Below are 16,449 nucleotides of genomic sequence, written 5' to 3'. Positions count from 1 at the left end.
CTTGCACTGCATGATTTGGTTTCCTTTTCAGTTCAGCAGTTTTACAGTCAAGAAATAGCAGCCTAAATCTTAAAAATGTGACTTTAAATATTAAAATTCAAAAGACATGATTTATTTTTTTAACCGTAGGCCAAAAAGTAGATTAGTGTTGCATTCAAAACAAAACTGTACCTTTCATATTAGATAGACCTAACTTCTTTCAACCTGAAATCCAGTAATTCAATCCAGCAATTCAAATGTACAAATGCCGATTAGTTTAACGGAATTTTTTTCTTATGCACAGGTAGTAATTTATAACATGAATCCAGAGTTTAGTCAAGCCATCTTATTCAGCTGAACCTATCAACTTGCAAAATGTCAGTTTAGAATTAATTCTTCATACCCATTACCATTCCAATCATACAAGAGGGAAATGAAATAAACTACCAAGAAACTAGAGTTATTATTTTCCTTATGATGCTCGAAGAGCTTGCAAGATGAAAAGCGTACAAATTGGAACTGGATGTATACGAACTAAGTGGCTATTCTGTCACACTGCATTTCACAAAAAGCATCCTCAAGGTTCTTTGATTAAAACATGAAACAGGCAAAATAAGCAATACTTGCAAGACATAGTTCATGGGATATCTCTTGTACAGCTCAATGGTTAATCACATTTCTTCCAAAAGATTTTAAAATTAAGTCTGATACTTCTGCTGGTCATAAGTCTCAAATGGAAATTTATGAGCACTTTAAATAAAGACCAAACAAATATGTAACTATGGAAGTACCACAATATACCATGTTATCCTATATTTTACTTCTTTTAAGAATGTATTTTAAAACAAACTAGTGAAAATTCTTAGATAACAAGGACAACAGAAATATCTGACCAAAATTGCCACTGGCCACTCAACACTAGAAATCCTCCTTAAATGAACTGCAAAACTATAGAGTACCCAGACCTGCAAATTTCTAATCACTGCAGAAAAACAGGAAATGGATTAATCAAATCATACCTGGAGAAATTGGTTGGTTTTTGCATGACCCACGTCTCCAGCCTCTATCTGTGCTCTCGACAGCTTCTCTTCGGTTTCAGTTAGCCAATGATTAAAGCTCTTCATGTCACAATGAAAAAGCCGCCACTTTTCCAAAGAATTGTCAAATCGTCTGCAAGTATAAATGGAGATGAAATAACTATCTATTGGTACTTTATTTATTGACTACAGAAAAAAAAAAAAAAGAAAATAATGTTGGATGTCTCAGGTCAAATTTGGTGTGATGTTGATGGTATCATCTATTAGCATTTCTAACAGTTATATCAAATGGAAACACGGTAGTACTTCTGAACAGTGAAATTATCATTAAGCATATGTGTCACAAATCGGTGTCTTATCAATTTTTTAATCCTTTGCAATGTTTCAAATTAATTCCATGGTCAAAACATGTTTTCAATTTACAGCTTTATTAACCCACACTAACTCATATCATAGATACAATACCCACAAGCCCCAGTGTAACTGGGTATACCCCTCTGTCAGATGCTAGATTCTATCATGAAGAAAACACCAGTGCTGATAAAAGGCTCCTAACACACCTTAGTAATTTGCTGTAGCTACCAACACTGCAAACAATCACTGCTGGCTAACATACTGGCTGTGTGTTGTGCCTATACAGTGATTTTTAGATCCCTTTTCAAAGGGAAAATAGCTTGAAAGATCTGTGATGCATCTGACCTACCATATCATAAGACAAAGGATGCAAAATCAGTAGACAGATTCTTAATTCCTTACTTCCCAACTTTAGTCCCATGATCCTATTGTGATTACAGGATTTTTTTTTTTTTAGAAATATGAATTGTAATATTATATGTAATACAGATGCAAAAAACTATTTTTTAAATGGAAAATTCTTAATGGAAGTGGCTACCCCAAAGGATCCCAGGCATATACTACAATTCTGCTCCAGTTTTACTGAGAGAAACTCATTTTCTCTGCCTCTCCAATGGATACAAATGTCGATTTATTATTATTGCAAAGAAAATGCAACTCTCTTCAAAGGAATTTCTACTTGTATTGTGTAAAGGCACCCTTTATTAAACCCTTTTTTCTATATATGTTTCACTTCAATTTCAGTATTTGATAAAGATAGTTATGCAAAAATAAAAATGCCTGAAATATGAGGATGATTGAAACAAAATTAAAATATTAAAAAACAGAATTTTGTACAATAAGCAAGATGAAAAATATTACTACCACATCTGCAAGTCTACAGTCCACTACATAAAAGACTGGGTAAGTAATTCTGGCACTTTGGGAAGGTCTAATCCGTCTTTGTCCAGAGTGACTGACTGATCTGGTTCAAGATCTGTTTGCCTTAGCGACTGCCAAGTACTAAAGGAATGGAATGAAGACAGAATTTGGGTGGTTTTTTTTCAGATGGCCTATGTCTTAAGGAATTCAGTTATCCTATGTTTTGGATTGGTGTCAAAATGTGATCACTAATCAGAGATTAGCTAGAATGTTTTGTTAGCAGATCATCATTAAACATGCTACTGTTGTTTAGTTTAATAACCCTCCTTTATGGGATTATAATAGGTTTTAGGGTGTACTTAAAGGATAAAACCAAAGATGCTCAATTATTTTTCTAGGAAGTAATCTGGTTCTGTATGTACAAACTATACGATTGTTTGAATGTTAAAGAGTTTAATTCACCAAATAAAATCATGTTACTATCAGAGAATACAGACCATCTCTTCTATTGTACTGATGATTTTTCATTTTTTATAAGAAAATATAAGTTTTTCTTCTCTTCTGTTGGTTATATATTCCCACCTTGGTTTTCACATTTTAAAATCTTTTAATACCATACAATATGAGTAGCACTATATCCATTCATAACCATCTACAGAAGGATATATACTTTTCCCTAGACCTCCTTTTCTGGTAGACAAAGAAGATTTATTTTGCTGAACACACCCATACAAAGATGCAGTTTTCTTACTTCTAACATACTGCATATGGTAATCACTTTTGATTAATAATACTCAAAGTAGAGTTGGACCAGCAAGCAGTGAAACAGAGACTTTGTACTTATTCTGTTACATTAACTATAAGACAGGGAAAATATAAGGCATAGAAAACCCCCACAATCTATGAGAATTTTTTTGTTTTTAAAAAGTGGTTGAGATGAAAGTATTCCTTGTACTGTTCTACTAGTTTGGTCATGAGATGCTGAAGGAAAACTAATAATTATTTAATTAACATTTTTAAAAACAAATTTTAAAAGAACAGAGAAGACTTTTCGGAGTCTAAATTCTGCAGAGAACAGTAGTCCTCTAACTGTCTGTGAATCAACTCTTTTTGTTCCTCAAGCAGAACTTGATTCATGGGCCCCGAGGTTAATATCTGCTAAACACCAGAACCTTTATTTGATTTAAAAGATAATAGTTACTGCTTAGTCCTATGCAGTCCAAACATGCATTCCAAATGACTCTAATAAATGACAATGTGTTCAGTAAATTTCATTGGAAATGGACACAGACAAACTATCAGAATAGATCAGGTGATCTTTATTCTAGTGATTTTAATATGGCTGCATGTCTGATAAAGCCACAGCAAAGAAGGTGCCAGAGCTGAGCACTGATTGACCAAATGATCAGTTATGCCATTAATAGTGATGACAGATAAAGATGGAGAAAGATGCAGCCTGGGACAAAACAATACATCATAACATTCAGAATACAGAATCTTACTAGTTAAAACTAAAAAATATTTAAGAAAAAAAAAAGACTTAAAGATCAAAAAGTAGTTTATTGAAAGACTCCTCTAAGCCTTTATGGGCTGATAGCTTCCCACAGAAGCTGACATAAGCCTCTTTGCTCCCTATAAACTCAAGCTGTAGTAAGTTTTTAGTATACTGTGAAGCTGTTATTTAAATAACATTCTCACAGATTTTATTTTGGAACCCAGTATCAACCATCTAAGAACTTGTTAGAAAAAAACAAATACAAAATAATCAGTGCACAAAACCTGTGACTATTTAAGAATGAAAAATAGATACAGAGGTTTATAGTAATTTCTACACAGTAGCAGTTGGTGGAATTTTGCTGTTGAGGCATCAAAATGAGTACTACAAAACATCTTTCAAGAATAAGCACAGCTCATGCACTCAAAATATTTTTGTTGAATACATTAGGGAAAAGTATCATTTGAAAACACATTTTACAAAAAAAACGTTATGGTAATCAAACACCTCCTACACTGCTATAACATCTTATACCACTGTAACTTTCTTCTATGTTCTCTTCCTTTCATACAGGATAACCCTCTTGAGATGGCTAGGTATTTATTTCCGCCTTTGCCCTGTCAATTGTGTCCTTTGCATTTTTCTCTCTTTATCAAGCAATGCCAACTGGAGATATCAGTTTTCAAATCACTGGCTTGAATGTGGTCTACTTTTCATTGCTGTTATGAAACCTGACCACAATCACAGTAAAAATCTTATATATGTTTAAATTATGTTCAAAGAAATACATTTAGATTCCTAGTTAATGTTTATGACCGCTCTGCTTAGCTACAGATGAACACAGGAGTTCAAGATCTGCCATGTGTGTTGCATTCCTTAGCAATATTGTAAGCAAACAGACTATTGATCCGTTTAAAAATTATAGTCACTCACCTAACTTATTTATTAAAGTGACTGTGATTATTTATCATACTTTATTTTTCAAAACAAGTCAAACCATAACTGAAAGGCACATTATAATATTTTTTTGACTACCTTACTCTGAATTACAAGGAAAAAATCTTATTTTACATTTAAAAAACCCCCTAGAAAATAAAAGTTAAAATCAATTTCTTTTGGTCCAGTGTGGTTTCTCATTTTGGACACTACATTAAAACAGCTTTCCTCCTGTTCCTCACGAAATGAAATTACTCTTCACAGCAGGAGGAAGTTTATCAGTAGCTTAAATGCAAAAATTCAGTGGGGGTTGATATTAGTATCACTGAATTTGCATTCCAGCACTTGCAAATTGAATCTTCCATCACTCTCCATTCTTCCTCTCTTTGCTTTGGCTAATAAGAATTGCAAGGAGAAGAAAAGAGAAAAGCTGCAGTGAGAAGACATGTATGTCTAAAACTTACAAGTTTAAATACTAATGCTTATTGTTCATGTCTTAAAAAAACTTGTAACTCTCAGCGTAATAAGTATAAACCAATATTAAGCATCAGTAAAAAACAGAGGACATTTATGGACAGGCAAATCCACTAAAATTCAATGGTCTTCCAGTGATTAACTATACTTAAATACTGTTACAATGATAAAAGCAAATGCAGTTGTTGCTGCAGTGGCAGGTGCATGTCCATTCGAAATGGGGAGTGAAAGGGGTTATCACTGTGCAGTTTCATGTTCACACTGTGTGTTATGGGACACCCCTCCTGGGTGTACCTAAGTGAGAGCTTCCCCTGCTAAATCTGTGTATTGCATCCTTTTACACACAGTACTACTTTAAATAGCTTTCTAAAATTTAAAAACAAAGAGGCTTTTGCTTGCTTGCTTGCTTGTTTGTTTTAGCATTTGCAATCCTGTTACCAGGTGGCAAGTTCAAAACCCACAAAAGGAGAAGGCTAATTAACCACAAACGTTGAGCAGCTAAGTTGCTGAAGTCTTGGCACAGCAGAATGGAGACGGTAAAAATTCGTAAGTGAAATCATAAAAGAGCAATGCTCTGAGGACTATGAAAACTCAGAAAGACTATGGCTGCCTCAGGAATCCCCAAGCACACAATTTGGAGGTTAGGAAAGTGTCATTACAGGCCTTGCGATTCATATACTCTTACCTAGGGATCCACCCTTGTTTGCTGTCAGAGATGAGTCACTGAGCTAAAAAAACCCAGTGTATCCATTCACCTGTATCTTCATCTACTTAATCCCTTTCCCTTTGACAGGCATAAGTGAAAATGGTGTGGATAGGAGGTGACTGTCTGATATTTGGGCAGTATTTCCTCCTTGATGTGTCCTCCTCTCCTGTTTTTCTTAGCATATGCTCGATAAGAAGATACAAACGGGCACCCTGAAGCCAAGCGTTAGGTTCCATTGGACTCCAGACTAGAATGTATGACTTGTATACACGGCAAAGGGCATAAGCATTGTACGTGAGCTCTGACACTTAGTAAGGTAGCCTTATTCCTCTAACTTGAGTATGTTAGAGTTGACAAGTGAAAAACAATTTGTACACTAGCCTGATTTTGTTCTATATGCACTGACACTCCAGCAGGGAACATGTTAAGCAATGGCTTGAGGAAGTGATTTGCTGTTTTCTCATTAGCGCATAATGGATTTATTTTGCCTCCGGAAAGCAAGAAAGCAAAAAAGCAACCAAAGACAACTGCTGAGGTAATATGCAGGACAATTTACATTAAGCCATAAAAATATTGGTGCTTTCCTTCCTTCAAAGATTATCATTCTAGTAAACCTTTAGGCTTGACTTGCTATAAGCAAAATTTAATATTCCTTGGTAGTATTGTACATGATATTGCACAAAGATTTACAGATGTCAATTTGGATATGCTGTCAGTGGAACTCTATACAATGGGACTGAACTTGATGTTCCATGTCCCAAGGCCGCCATTTTTAAAAAGCCATGCAAAAGTGGAAGGAAAGACCTTTGAATACAGGAAAGTCACAAACATGAGATGGGGTGCAAAAGGTTATTGGTTTGTTGTTGTAAACCAAATCTTAATTTTGCATCTGTGATTCAATTAATTCCTTGATATTTTGATAACATTCCTTGATAAACTATGAAACCCACTTCTATGATACATTCCACTTTAGCAAAACTTCACAGCCAGTTAGCCCACATGAAAAAGAACACTATTAGTTACAAACTTCCCTAAAAGTCATGATTTATGTCATAGAAATCATTATTGTTAGAGACATACACTCTTATTCATCATCTTGGAAAAAGATTCAATAAACTTCATTTCTGTACTGTTGCTAAACAATGTACTGTAGGATTATGCTAATATTAACCTACAAATTATGCAGTTTTGTCAACTTGATTCAGCACAATTAGCACCTTGTAAAAATACACAAAACATCAAAGTAGTATAAATAATTATGTATTAGTATGTGAAAGCACTAACTTTAATACTTAAGGCCATTTTTACAGATAATAAAACAAGAAAACTCGTTTTTTTCAAGCAATGTCTACAATTAAAGTGCTTAAAGAAACAGCTAACCCATTTTCAGAGGTTTTGATGTTTTCATTTTATTTCACAGAATTCATGTCTTTTGAGTGCTTAATTTATATTTAATTTACATATCCTCTCTGCATTTGCACTAGAAGTGATAATCTCATTTTAGACACTGCCACATATCTTGCTCCCAGGTTTTGCTGTAGGTCCATTCTGGGACAAGACCCAGCTGTATATATTCTATTCACACCCCTGCACCCTGCCTTTCATCCACAAAATAGTAAATGATCAGAAATAAAAAATAAACTGCAACCAAAATAACCATAACAATGCCATCCATCATTACAAAATGTAATTTCTCTCCTCTTCCCAGAAAGTAGGTTCTGCAGCATTACGTATAAATTAAAAACATAATAAATTACAATTACATTATAAACATTTTTATATCTTGAATTGTATTGATTGTATTATTGTTCTTGCCCCAGTAGTCTGCAACTCAATTTCCCATCATATAGTTACTGATATCATACCATTCAGTGTTAATCACTGTATGAAAGACAATGACAATTAAATTGGCAATGAAAAAGCAAGATCATGTCAGTCATTGCTGGTTTTTAGACATACAAATTCATTTTTATGAAGCATGAGAGACCAATAAACTTAATAACCATTTACAGTTAATAAATATACAAAACCTCCATTGGGTTCTAATGGATGCCATGTGTCAATAGTGTAAAAAGAAACACTCCATATAATTTATAAAACATACATTCTTCTTCCACGCTAAATAAGGTTATTTACTATGCATATGAATTTGAACTTCAAAATTCCACCTTTGTTTTTTTCCTAAAAAGTTTTCCTTCATCAGAACAGAGATGAAATGATGTATTTTAGAGAACTGTGCCTAGACACCTGGCTTAAAAGCAGGTAATAACCTTTCCCTAGAGAAAATAACTTGATTAATTGTGACCTAGGTGAGAGAGTAGCATATTGCAACTCCCTTATACAAAATAAATTATTAATGCAATTGGTAATAAAACTACAAATTTCATAGCTTGCCAAAGTGAAACTATCAAAAATTGCCATGATAAGAAATCCCCAAATTAAACATTTTACATGAAAAGAACAGTGGCTCAATTTTATAGAAATCCAAACTAGTATTTCTGCCTGCATGTAAAGGGTATGCACACATTTCATCCTCATGATGGGTGACAGTGTACACTGCATGTCTAGCCAGGATGCTCCAGTGTGTTATCATTACCCACCCTACGGTAGCATCCGTCTGATAAAATGAAATACGGGTGAAAAATCGCATTCACTAACTGCCAGGGTGCTGTGGGCCCCCTCCTAGGCTCTCCAGGTTCCTTCCCCCACCCCAGGGGGTCTGGCATGCTTAAGGCCAGCTCTGACGTGGCACAGCAGCGTGACCTGTCATCGGGCTTTGGTGAGCCCAGCAACATAGCGAGAAATGACTGAGAGAAACCTCATCTGGTGTTTCTGCCCAGATATAGAGCTTCAGAGCCATATTTAAGCTCAGGCCCTGACCTGGGTGGGCTACTCTGTAGGTATGCCCACAGCACACCCTGCTCACTGCACCCAGCCTGGCTCTGCTCCCCACCTCCAGGCACGGTGGCACCACTGGGAGAGGTCCCTGCCTGCAGTCCCCTACCCCAGCCTCGCTGCACCCTGACACGCTCAAACATCCCTTCTGCACAGCTCCAGTGCCCTCTTCTACCACCAGAGCCTGAAGCCTCAAACGGCCTGTGTGCTGGTGTTTAAACAACACACTGAGCAAATATTTCCACTGTCCTTCAAAGTCCCAGCATCTGTGACTACAGGATGGTGGCTGGAAGGTGGGGGCAGCCAGCACAGAGGGGACAGCCATGTTCCGGCAAGGGGTGTTAGCCTGCCTGGCCTGCCCAGCTGCACCTGCATCCCACAGACCAAGTGCCCATTAACTGCTGGAGTGCATTAGACAGGCTCCTGGAGAGAGCCTCTTCCAGCTTGGTTTCATCTGAAGTGAATCCAGTGCACTTTTTGGTGTGAGGCAGAGCACAGCAAGCAGGTGATCCCAACCCAAATTAAAATACTCAGAGACATATTCGAAGTCAACACCAGTGAAACCCAGCAGCACGTTCTGGCTTAAAGGTTCTACTGCAGTTCAGATCCATTCTGGGACAAGACTCAATGATAGTTTCTACAGACTGGACACAGAAACAGGTGCAAGACCCAGAATTACAGAGAACTGACAAGTAATATCCAGTTGCGGAAAACGAGGTCTCACAAATTCCTCAAATTACCATCATAATTCATAAACAAAAAATTCATTTCAGTGAATTCATGGCCCAGAGCATAAGTATGTGTAATGCAATATTGGAGGTATATTATTACAGGATGTCCCCTCGGTATTCCCCTGTAACTACTATGAAGTGCTTAAACCCTATGATTTCCAATGACAGAATTCTTAGTTCAACCTGTAATAACACGTTTTAGCCTCCAAAATTGTCCTGTTCAAGTCATTATTTCCACTGCCTATCTCAAAATCCCCCTACAATGGTGGCTTTAGAGCAGGAGGAATAACAGAAAACTGGTGATACCAGTTAAAGCTGGCTGTTGACTCCCTGAGCCTGACAGATGTTATTTATGCTGTTTAAGGTATGGCAGATATGTAGAGAAATATATATACTGGCATAAGAAAATTAGACTTCCTCGTTTCACTGAAAATCATAGTAATAACAGAGTACTTAGCATTATCTTCTTAAAATACTGATGCCTATATTTGTGGTAGGTACGTTTTACTTTGTAGAGTTTTTCAGTCAGTTAAAAACCTCTTTAATAAGTGATTGGGTTTTTTAAGAGTTTACAATAAAAAACACCTTTTCCCTTTCATTTGGAAAATTCATTTGAGATGAGAAACTTAGGTCCAAGTAGCAGTTACTAGGTCTAATTGTAAGAGTAGCGTATAGTTAACAGCTCTATTTTTCTGAAACTAAAATGTTGATGAATCTTACAGAAATGATAGGAATGGGAAAAGCAGAGAAAATTGTATTGATAGAGGACAGCATGCATCATACTGCTAACCCGGAGAAAATATTTCTGAGTCATAAAGAGCCTGTTCAGATAAGATACTTTACAGTATCTTTTTCATGTTTAACAAATATCTTAAATAATTCTGATACTAGTTAGTACAACAGAAAACCAAACAAAAACCGCTACTATAAACAGAAAGTCTATTTTTCAGTACCATTAAACCTTGATAAGTAATTTTAGAGTGGTGGCATTTGAAAACTTGTTTTTTACCTTTAACTACTGTGAATTATGATCTACTGTAGTTAAATAAAGTATTTGCAATAGGCAGGATAAACAGGAAAAATACAATGCATTTGGAAATACAATGTATTTGTATTTTGTATTTGGAAATACAATGCATGTGGAAAAGTAGCTGAACGGTAAAGGTTACCATAACATTGGCAACTACTACCATCTAAAAGCTCAAAAAATTAAATGGGGTAATTATGAGGGATTTTATATGTATGTATATATACAAATATATATTCTCTATAAATATATACTTGCTAATTATATGTATTAATTTACAAAAAAAAATGTTCAGAGTATTATATATATTAGTCTTGTGAATAACGAAAGACCTTAGACACTGTCAATTTTAACTTATCAAGCTAGAAGTTCTTACTTCATGAATGCATAGAAAAAGCCATTTTGGCTAACACATATGATTGTACTATTAGTAATATGGAGAATTTAAACAACGTACAGCTGCCTAAAAGGGTCAGTATCAGGAAGTTATTATCTATATTCTAAATAACATGAAGTAGAGAACAGGCTACTCAGCAACTTGATAACTCAGTGAAAAATAGAAGAATAATTGCTTTCACTCTCCCTGTAAAATTATGAAGTTAGAGACTAAAGAACTGAGCAAAGTGCCTACATGTTGTTACAAGCCTGATGAACATTTGCCTTGTCATTTATTTTCAAGTTAATGTAATAGAGTCCTAGAAAAATAAGACCTTCTAGTGACAAAACCCATGTATTCTTTGGTGACCTGGAAATACATTTGCTCATAAACTCATTTCCTCTTTATGTTGTTGATTTTGGAGCATGTTGACATTGATACATTTTCTGGATTACATAATTGTGTAACTCAAAGTAACAAAGCAGTAAAAGATTTTAATTTCTATACTTCAGAGTACTTTAAAAGCAAAACCCCTTCCCTTCAGTTTTTCCAGGGTTGACTGTTTGCATCTGTTTGGAAAGTGGAGTCTTAATGTGGGTGGTACATGCAACACAGTAAAGAGTCTCAAATGTATTTTCAGAGCAGCCTGCCAGCCCTACCAATTCTGGCTGCAGACTACTGCTTTTAGGCATAATTATTGTTGTACTCTTTTGAGTGGCAGTTTACCAGGATTTCACACTCTGGCAACCAGGGTAGCCTGGATGTCCAGGAATCCCTGATGAATGGCTACAGTGTCTACATGGACCAAAGTTACTGCATATGGACAGCATATGTTGCAGTGGCACCTCGACCCTAGGTTTCAGATCTTCTAACTGAAAAACAGGCGTGTAGACACGCAGGGTCAAATTGAGAGGTAAGGAATAGTTACCCTTATTAACTCAGCCAACCTGACTATATGATTTGTAAGATTATAATATGTCAGTTTATAATTTATTAACTTTGTTAAATTATGATTTGGGAAATAAATTAATTCAAGCTTAGTTCCACCCCCACCCTTTGCTTCTCACTTGTCCGCCGCAAAAAAGAACAGGAGAATTGTCAGACTGTTGAAAGGTGGGACATGAAGTAGGGATAGATGGACAGAGGTGCAAGCAGCATTTTTCCCTGGAAACCCATACCATTAAGGGTTTATGATATCTGTAGTCAGAAAAAAGTACTTAAAAGAGGCACAAAATGCCATGTTTGACATTAAATGATCCAGAAATAGGACTTATGTTATCCAGCATTACATATATACACACTATATTTCTTATTTAAATATATATATATTTATGTACACTATCGTTATCATATATAAATATATATATGAATACATACACACACATGTATATACTATACTATACAATATATACTATATTTCTAACATCCATCCAACAGATTAGAAAGTTTTGCAGCAAGAAGGGATAACTGACAAATAACCTCGATGAGGAAAATAAAGTTGCTGAGGCTTTTTCAGATCACAAAGTTGCAAAAACTTTTAACTAACTCAGAAACTGCACAAAAAGAAGATTACCTCTCTAGCAACTGGGATTGTGATACATCTGATCAAAAGGACCCCAAAATATCTCAGAAAGCCATCTGGTCATTTTAATCTTCCTTTATAGTCAATGTAGAGAACAGATAATATAAATATCTAAATTCAGATATAGACAGTATAGATATAGTGCTATGTACAGGTATACTGACACTGCAGGGGCATGCGTGTTCATTGATTCCCTTTATACTGAAAACACTTTCAATCTTAGCAATACCCAAAGCAAACATTCACATTTCTTCCTGTTCTCTGATGTGTATAGAAAGGACAAAGTGAATTCTGTGTATCCAGTATTTTGTCTAGCCCAACAGTTTTTTGGTCAAAAGGAGTCCAAAGCCATATGAAAGCAGGGATTTGTGAACTTTAACATGTTCAGCAGATGCAACAGGCATTTGATAAATATTGATAAGTAACTTGTTGCTCCTTCAAATGCTTGCCCATGTGTGTACAGTCACCTCGTGCATGACTTAAAGTAAGACCACTCTCAAAACTGACAACTCCAGAGTGCTTTGGGGCATACAGTTTTTAACCTCCCGCTTATGACAACATCATTCAGATCCTCTAGCATCCTAAGCACTCTTGATTAATAAACTCCTAAGAAGTGATTCTGACACTGAAGGTACTAATTTCAGAAATCAGCTGTCTTTCAGTGCAGATGAAGGGACTCCAGTCACCATACTTGCTTGTACAGCACAATTTAGGAGTATTGTGACATGCTGGCTTTGGAAGTTAAAGAGGAATGCATGACAGGATCTGAAAATCCAATATGCTGATGCAAAATTTGGAGACCAAAGACCATTTGCCCACAGACTAGCTGAGCACATTTCCAGGCAAGGAAAGAGGTGTCTGGATGTGGTTGGTTGCTGAAGACAAATGGGCAGCCAGAAGGCTCAACTTGTTACCATTGAATAGAAATAATGATGGATAGTGGAACTGTTTAATATACGCTTAGACCATGCTTGGGCTGTCTGAAGCCATGCCAGGGTGCAAATAAGGGCGGAGTCAGCAATGCAAGTATATGCTACCACTTGATCCAAGTCAGTTAGGAAAGTTTATGACTGGATAGAATAGCTTCCAGAAAACCGCTATCAGTTCTGGAGGTAGTTCTCAGAAGCATAAACTGTGGCTGTCCAGTACAGGTCTAGTAAAGAATCTCATTCACGTCATCCTTCTATCCGTTCATCATTCATCTCAAGGAATAAAATAAGTGTGAAGCTAGCTCAAATTATGCAAGCAAGTTATTCATTAAAAAAATTCTTGCTGAGGTGACGCTAGAGGCCAGCGCTGTACAATGTAAGATGGTCAGCTACTGCTGCAAATGCCTTCATCAATCTTTCTGAGCAGTGGAGAGTCTCCATTGCACATCCTAGTCAATCACCAGGGGAAAAAGGCGGAGTATAATTGAAACAGACTCTAAGGTTATGCAGATTAAGACTGTAACAGGTAAGTTTAATGCAGTTTCTGTCTTTGGTTATCTCCTACCTGAAACCACACTTTTCTCTTTTTTTTGGAACATAGAAGCTAAACAGAGATCTAGTCTTTTGGGAACACAGCACTACAGCAAGAATCAATAGAAGCTGAACAGACATAGCCCGTTTGTCAGAGAAAAGAAGCTCACATATTATGATGCTCTGATCTTTCATATAGTCCATATGTCATTGCCACTGGACAGTGAGAATTAGTCACAAACGAAAAGCTCTGAAATGGAACTTAAAGATAAGCTTAATTTAAAACTGACTGGTTCAGTTTAACAATACTTATTTACTCACAGTAAAGAAAGTAATTAGTAGAATATATGTGTATATAGATTAGCAGTGTTTAAATTAGTCATAACAATATTATAAGTTTGTTTACTGGTTCATTTAAAGTTTGCATTGCAATATTAGAGCTCTATTTAATAATATAATTAATATGTTCTGTTTTCCTCTGATTTGAATACAATAACTTTTACGTTCTTGTACAACAACATGCAATTATGATCCTAAAGAGCTATAGCAAGATTCCAGGCATAAGAAATTATGAAGAAGAGGAAAAGATGAGATTTTCAAGCAGTTACAATTAATTTTTAGTTATTAAGTGTCCCAGCTGGAGATATTTTTAGTTAATACTTGTTAATTGAACTGTCAGGTATATTAGAACAGACTTGATAAAAATGTCTATACTTTGCCACGGCTACTGTGACCTAACTATGTAATAAAGCTTGTTTTACTTCTTTGTAGATAAACTAGCCAAAGAGAAGTGGTGCATGAAGCTATACAGAATATTTGTAGCGCATACTTCATTAAGTGAAGTTTTCCTAACTCATATTTTGATGTTTTAGAGAGACCCGCTTTGTATGAAAATTCACAACTATAAGACTTTTCAGTACTATATCATAGCAGAAAGCTTTGGGTGTTTTATTAGCATAAAGAGTTGGGCAGCATGATGGAGCTGCCCATCTTCTAAACATGCACATACTGAGTTTGGAGGTGTGTCTACAGCAATAAGAGTATTAGGGTCTTTATCAGTCTTCTGTGGCATACAAACCCATTAATCAGGCACTATGAGAGATTAAGCCCAGGAACATTTTTAGAATTATGTACATTTGGCCTATTTCTTTCTGCAGCTGCAGCCCCTGGGGGCTATAGCTTTTTTTGTGTCATAAAAAACCCCTGAGAACTCTTTCTAGGAAAATTGTCCAGGATCCACGACAAGAATTTTAAATGTTATGGGACACAGGCTTATGTTGAATTTAATGTAGATCTTTTAATTTGCCTATAAAATCAAGGAGTTTGGAATTTGGAAATAAATCTTCCAAGAAGTCTGCACTTTTCCTCAAAACACAATAATTAGATAGCTTGGACTGCGGAGATGTTCACTGTTTCATTAAATTTATAGAAAAGAAAATCTAAGCAGGAAAGAATACTGAGGAAGGCTGTGAGCAACACATAGGGTAATGTTTCTGCTGGAATAATATAAATTTCTCTGTTTCAATACTGATCCTCTTTGTTAGAAGGAAGTATGTCTTCTATGATTATTAATATTTAGCACAATGAACAACTCAGCTTTCACAGGAAAAAAAAGAGATGCTCTTAAGAGCAATAAGGTACAACTAAAAAGTGTGGATTTACAACAGGGACTAACAAGGCTTCAATTCCCCTGTCCTTATTAATCATATTTCCCACCTTACCTTGCGGCTGGCATCTCAGGGATTTCCAGCCTAGCAACACAATTTTTCTCCAGCTTTTCAGATCTGCTTGCCAGATACATGAGTTAGAGAGAAATGGCAGTCTAGGTAGCAGCCAGAAAGAAATGGCAGTATCTCCCTGAAAGACAACCTGACATCCCAATCCCATTCATGGCACATGACCTACCAGTGGCTGCAAGAGAATTGTTACTGTTTCTAACACTGCTTGGACAATAACCAATCATTTCAAAATATCATTACATTTTGCTTAGAATTTGCAGAACTGCAGTTCTATTGTACAAACTTACTTATCAGTAGAAAACAACACTCAAATAGATTTTCACAAAAAGATTTTGAGATTCCCCCTGCTTTGTCTGCAGCGCTAAAGAAAGTCTTGAAAATCCCTTCTTGCTCGCCAGAGTAGGCAGCTAACTGCAGTGGAAGCTCCTGCAATTGGTTCTCCACAGATACTTTATTCCCCTTCCTTCTGTAACTAGGAAACACAAAGCTATAGTCCCCGAGGATAAAGTAGTGACAGCAAAATAGCTCTTTAAGCTACAGCAACTTCCCCTTTCGGGGAGGGGGGAGGGCTGTACAGTTCTATTTACAAGATGATAGTCAGCTTGACTTTTCCAAAAAGAAAACCCTTGAAGTAGTTTAAAAAAGGCTCCCGGTCTCCTGCCAATTCCTGGAGATCAATACAGCGTTCTCCCACTCAAATAATCTCTCCCAAATTGTTATGGGAAAAGACATGATGAGTTGTTTAACTAGGGAAAAACAGTTCTTTTTGATCAAGCTGTAGTAAGCTATATTTTTAG

General features: G+C 36.1%; 1 protein-coding gene across 12 annotated transcripts in view; it reads right to left on the bottom strand.

Annotated features, from left to right (window-relative positions):
- DMD (dystrophin) overlaps positions 1 to 16,449 on the bottom strand; it is a 1,394,632-nt gene that overhangs the window by 648,466 nt on the left and 729,717 nt on the right. For all 12 annotated transcript variants that reach the window (XM_076355694.1, XM_076355734.1, XM_076355779.1 and 9 more), the window contains one exon: positions 999 to 1,149. In XM_076355694.1, coding sequence (XP_076211809.1) covers positions 999 to 1,149 — 151 coding nt within the window. The remainder of the gene's footprint in view (positions 1 to 998; positions 1,150 to 16,449) is intronic.

This window comes from Aptenodytes patagonicus, chromosome 1 (genome assembly GCF_965638725.1).
Source record: "Aptenodytes patagonicus chromosome 1, bAptPat1.pri.cur, whole genome shotgun sequence".
Taxonomy (NCBI): domain Eukaryota; kingdom Metazoa; phylum Chordata; class Aves; order Sphenisciformes; family Spheniscidae; genus Aptenodytes; species Aptenodytes patagonicus.
The sequence above is the reverse complement of the archived record's forward strand: the minus strand, read 5'-3'. Positions and strand labels throughout refer to the sequence as shown.